General features: G+C 32.4%; 1 protein-coding gene across 1 annotated transcript; it reads right to left on the bottom strand.

Moving 5' to 3' along the window:
• Positions 1 to 591: 591 nt before the first annotated feature.
• LOC11428781 (cytochrome P450 714C2) lies at positions 592 to 3,948 on the bottom strand. The gene is made up of 5 exons (XM_024771816.2): positions 3,616 to 3,948; positions 2,612 to 2,838; positions 1,967 to 2,205; positions 1,461 to 1,842; positions 592 to 1,138 (listed from the first exon to the last, which is right to left on the bottom strand). The coding sequence occupies exons 1-5, from the start codon at positions 3,908 to 3,910 to the stop codon at positions 713 to 715; spliced, it is 1,569 nt and encodes a 522-aa protein (XP_024627584.2). The 5' UTR covers positions 3,911 to 3,948; the 3' UTR covers positions 592 to 712.
• Between the last annotated feature and the right edge of the window lie 1,687 nt (positions 3,949 to 5,635).

Here is a 5,635-nt window from a genome sequence, read left to right as displayed (position 1 = left end):
CCAAGCGTAATTCCAAAATTTAAGTTTTTCATTTTGTATTATAATTTGAATGCTATTTTTTTAGTGAGACATTAGTCCATCTAAATAAAATCGAGGAATTTTCATATTTGATGTGCTATGATTATTGTTTTGCTCCATATATAGATAAGGTAGAGGCGGCAATATTTCTTTATTTATTTTGGTAGAAATCCTTTAATTGTACAATTGTGAATTATTCTTCAAACCATATGAATGTAAAGGTTGACTCCAGAGAGGTTGTTGGCAGTTTACAAGATAGTATGGCTTTGCAAAATGTTGCGCACCATATTAACCTTATGTGGTACATAATCAATGATTTTAATTATAATTATATTCTATATGCACATGAGAAGTGAGGTTTAGATGAGAAGCCTAACTACTTAAAAATGAGTTTGATATATACACATGGAGGAATACTCTTGACTTGGTTCAAGAGTTTAGGTTCCAACTGTTGTGAAGGGGATCTGTGTCCAACCAAGGATTGGACCTTGGCTCAGTCCAAAACACTTTTGATTTCCTATTGCTTTTGTTGAGTGGTGAGTTTTGAGTTCAAGATAATTTGAACTACATCCATTTAAAATTGAAAAGTCAAACTAGAAATATTGAACTGAATGATACATCATCGACAAATGTGTATATTGAGAACCCCAACAAAAATGAGAAAATCTTTATAGTTTTACATTGGTCATGATCATTAGATTTTTGTCATGTGAAGAGCAACTCCATGGCCAGGTTCTACAAGCATGTGGTAGGAAGGTGAATGACAATAACTTGATGATAGAGAGAACTGAAACTTCAACAAAATGAGAGACAAGATCACCTTCAATTCAACCATAGCTAGATGCTGTCCTAAACATACACGAGGTCCCATTCCAAATGGCATGTAAACTTGTGGAATCTTGCATGCTCCATGCACTCCATTTGCAAATCTTTCCGGATTGAACTTATGTGCATCATGTCCCCAAAGCTCTGGGTCTTGATGCAATATTGGCATTGGAATTTGAAGATTCATTCCTTTTGGAATTTGGATACCTTTGAAATTAATGTCTTCAAAAGCCTGTCTAACAACCGATAATGCTGGTGGATAAAGCCTCAATGTCTCTTGAATCACCATTGTTAACTGCATGTACACATTTTTATTCAATATCTTCAATTAATTGTTAAGAAAAGCTTATGAACTAAAAAATGTGCTACAATTCTACAAGATCTTTCAAGTGTTTGCGAGCAATTGATAGATGCTTAAAGAGAAATTTTTGTCATAGTAGGCATGTCGGACTTAATAATATGCAAATCAATAACAAGTGGGTCGAACTGATCTAAGTCATTTATGTAACTGGATCCACCAGACCAAAACGAGACCGACCGACCCATTTGATGGCTCTAGCTAAAACATAATGTATTGGAACATGAGACTTTAGTACATAGATTGTGTAAAAACATACCGTTTTCATGCTTTTCAGTTGATTTGCATCTACAATACCATCTTTTCCACAAATTTTAAGCACCTCAGCACGAACACGATCTTGCCAATCTGGATGTGTAGCTAGCAACATTAAGCACCATGATGTTGTAATTGCAGTAGTCTCATATCCAGCAAAGAATATATTTTTGCAATTATCTATCATGAATCTTTCTCTTGAAGTGGCGTTTGGTAAGAAACTGTCACCATCACTCTCACATTTCTTTGCACTATCAAGTATCATTTGCAAGAGATCTTGTTCATCATGAGCATCAATTTGGCGTTGTTTTATCAGCTTTGATATCTTTGAACTTATCTCTTTCTCTAATCTCCACATTTGTCTATTGCTTTTGTTTGGCAAATATCTAAAACCAAATTATGATTCCATTTTCAACATTAGTATCATCACTAACAATAATAGTAGAGAACATAATATTATATATGAAATAAATTAACCTCGTATCATAATATGATAAAGATTAAACATACCTAAAGCCTGGAATTCCAGCAAAAATTTTGCAAATGATGTTTTGAAGTTCTCTAAGCTTTGAAAAAATTTCTCTTCCTTCAACATAATTGCTCCCAAAACAAGCTCTTGCAATTATGTCACCTGATAAGTTTCTCAAGTCTTGGTCAACTTTAATCTCTGAAACTCCATCTTTTTCCAATTTCGTCTCCCATGATCTTAGCATTATATTCGTGGAGTCGACTATCATACCGACCTTTGTCTTCAACGTGATTAAAATAAAAAACATTGTTATTCAAAATCAACATTTACAAGCAATTGTATGTAAAAACAACATCTTTACTATTGCATATACATGCCTATCATTGTAAAATAGTTTCCAATGTCAAAAATACTCCAACATATTAACTCTTTTTTTTTTTTTATTTATTTAAATGTGCTTTTAAGTCCTTACAAATATGCTATTTTATGCTTTTAATTAGTCCTTAAAAATATATTTCTAGTCCTTGCGTGTAATATCACTTTTTGCTTTAAGTTGGTCCTTGGTATTTTGTTCGAACCCTAACAAAATTTGCTCACATTGAAATTGGTTCTATTTGAAGGACTAAAATAAAAAAATTCTACACATTTCATAACCATTATTAGGTACGTAGAAGATATAAACTTACCTTCATTTTATCTAGGTACAATTCAGGGGCAATAATCTTCCTTTGATGAGCCCAAAAAAGTCCACTTGATGATAATATACCTTTTCCAAGGAGTGGCCTATTATCTTTGGACAAAAAAGAAGGCTTCCCTAGAATCAAAGATGTGTTCAAAACAATTTCCTTCACCATCTCTATGTCTGTCACCATTAACCATTGTATACTTCCAGAAGAAAACAAGTAAATGGGACCTGCATGTATATATATCTAGGTTGAGAGATTAGAGTTCTTTGATTGAAATTGAAAGAGACGTACCACCAGCATACTAATTTTTTTATTCAGCTTACTCAAATTTCATTTGCTTAAAATTTTGAAAATAATAACTTCAAAATTATGGATAAAAAAAACACTAAAACCGATTTTATTTTCTTTAAAATTATGAAGGTACCAACATTAATACTATAGCTCCCCTATAAAAACATTAGTACAATGAGCTGTAAAAAAACACTAATAACAAAAGAAAAATGAGATAATCCCCTAAAAAAATGTGATAAGGTTTGCTTGTTTGTACCAATAATGAGATTACAAGCTAAAGATACCGTATATAGACGGAAAACCCAATATAAACATCATAAAAGACATTCATACGCACAACACCTAATCAAACCCTGCCTTCAACACTCATGCGGACAACACCCCATCAAAATAAATTTGACCACCTAAAACAGACTCCACCACGAAACAACCGCTGAAAAAATGATATCTATAACCATTCATCGTCACTACTCACTCTAAAATAACACCCCTCTACATCAAACACCCTGTACTCATCACCCTAGCTAAGCCACATCCGAAAATGTCCTATTGACAAATCAATGTTAATGTTGGAATTGCAAATCCGACAATTAAACAAGAACGGAAAACGAATAAGAACCTATGGTAGTAATTAACAAGGAACGAAAGTAGTATTAACATTTGATATATATTAAAAAAAATTAAAAACTACGAGAAAGGATAGAGTAATTGACCGTATTGTTTTCTCCACTTGAGAATGTGAGGAAACACAGTAGAAAGCCAGTTATGAGAAATGGATGTTGGAACACCATCTTTGAGTGAGTGAGCTTGAAGTAAAAGGCTCTTCATTTCTGAGATGTTGCCAAAGTAGAAGTGAGGAGAAGGTCCATCAATTCCTTGTTTTTGAAGCTTAGCTCTAAGGGATCTTGGCTTCAAAACAAAAACATGCAAAAGATGAGCCAAAACCACCAAAATTGCTCCTAACAAAACCTTCATTGTGCTTATCTCACCATTTTCCATTATGCTCATCTCAACACTTCACACTTGCCTCTTGCACTACCTTTTGCTCTCTTTGTTTTAGCTCCAAGAGCAATAGTTAGAATGTTTAATGTATTCTTGCTTTTGGCTAGCTAGTCAAAACATAAATATTAAAGTGAGTCAAAAAAAAAAAAATTAGATAGAGGAAAGAAAATAATGATAGAAAAGAAAGAAATAATGATAAAATAGAATAAAACTAATATTTCATCGCAATCAACAAAAGTTTAGCAAAAATACAAAACAAATTAAGAAAGTATAAATATATTCTGTGATAGTCAAAGAAAATAAAAGTGAATAGTATATAAAGTAAATGCATAAAAATATTTCATTTCAATCAACAAAAATACAAAACAAATTAAGAAAATATAAATAAATATATTTTGTGAGTCAAAGAAAATAAAAGTGAATCTATACTATATATTATATATAAAGAAAACTACCTTTCAACATTTTTGGGCTGATTTTTTCTTTCGAAAAATACCCTTAATTTTCAATACAAATAATAAATATAACAAATAGATAAGAATAAATTTAAATATTAAAACAAATGTAACAAACAAGATATGAATATATGTTTTTTTTGTTTTTTTCCTTTATCATTTAAAAAGTGTAACAAACTAGATGACTATATTTATACTTACCTTTTCATCATTTCAATTATACCCTTAAACAACTTTTTCTATAATAAAATTGTTGTTGGTGTCATTAAAAAAAATAGATTATAGTTTTTTTAGTTTTAATCAAAATCAAAATTTCATTAAAAAAACACCGTTCTTAATTTTCAAACGTTAGCGCAATAAAAAGAGCGGAGAGACGGACACTTGAGTGACCGTCTTTTCGCTAGTAGTATATATAGTAAATGCACAAAAATATTTCATTGCAATCAACAAAAATTTAACAAATGCCTGCCGGTATCATTGCAACATGGTAGCTTCTTTAAGCTGCACCCGTTGCTCTTCACTCATAGAGGATATTTTTCACTGTTTACGTGATTGCCCGCACTCTAGAGAGCTTTGACTCCGCTTGAATATTGGGCATTATAATAATTTTTCTCTGAATTCGATGTCAAGGTTTGGCTTCATGAGATGACAAAAGGTTATTCCTCTATTTTGTATGTTACATGAGTATAGTATGCTTGGTGTTGGAGAAACAATACTATTTTTGTGGATCAACATTGGTGTATTCAAGATGTGGTGTGAAAGACCTTTTTGCTACATGATGAATGCATTTCTTACTATTCCAATCTTGGTTTGGACCCATACTCATCACGCCTCTTAACTCATTGGATCCCCCTTCTCGAAGGTACACTCAAACTCAATATTGATGGTAGCTTTCTAGAAGGTTTTGGTTGTTTAGGTGCTGATGGTATTGTTCGCAACCACGATGGAGATTGGATAGCTGGTTTTTCTCACTATGAAGTTGGAGGTGATGCGTTATTAGCTGAGTTACTTTAGGTCTTGAATTTTGTAGTGAAAAAGGTTGTGTCAACATTATTTGTGAGAGTGATTGTTTGGAAGCAATTGACCTGATTATTGCTAGTTGTGATCATACCTTGCACACTTATGCCACTAACATCCTTCATATTAGAGATGATTTACATGAAAATGGAAATACAACATTGATGCATGTTCTTAGGGGACAAAATATATGTGCAGATTTTATGGCTAAGGAACGATCACATGCAAGATGCTCTGCTCGAACTGTCCTCTGCTCTAC

Source organism: Medicago truncatula, chromosome 8 (assembly GCF_003473485.1).
Source record: "Medicago truncatula cultivar Jemalong A17 chromosome 8, MtrunA17r5.0-ANR, whole genome shotgun sequence".
NCBI classification, from domain to species: domain Eukaryota; kingdom Viridiplantae; phylum Streptophyta; class Magnoliopsida; order Fabales; family Fabaceae; genus Medicago; species Medicago truncatula.
Note: the sequence above shows the minus strand (reverse complement) of the source record. Positions and strands in the feature narration are given on the sequence as shown.

Coding starts and splice junctions, on each gene's coding strand:
- LOC11428781 (XM_024771816.2), bottom strand. CDS start 3,910: ATGAGCATAATGGAAAATGGTGAGATAAGCACAATGAAGGTTTTGTTA. Junction 1,843..1,966: donor GCTGGAATTCCAGGCTTTAG/GTATGTTTAATC, acceptor ATTTGGTTTTAG/ATATTTGCCAAACAAAAGCA. Junction 1,139..1,460: donor AACTGAAAAGCATGAAAACG/GTATGTTTTTAC, acceptor GTGTACATGCAG/TTAACAATGGTGATTCAAGA.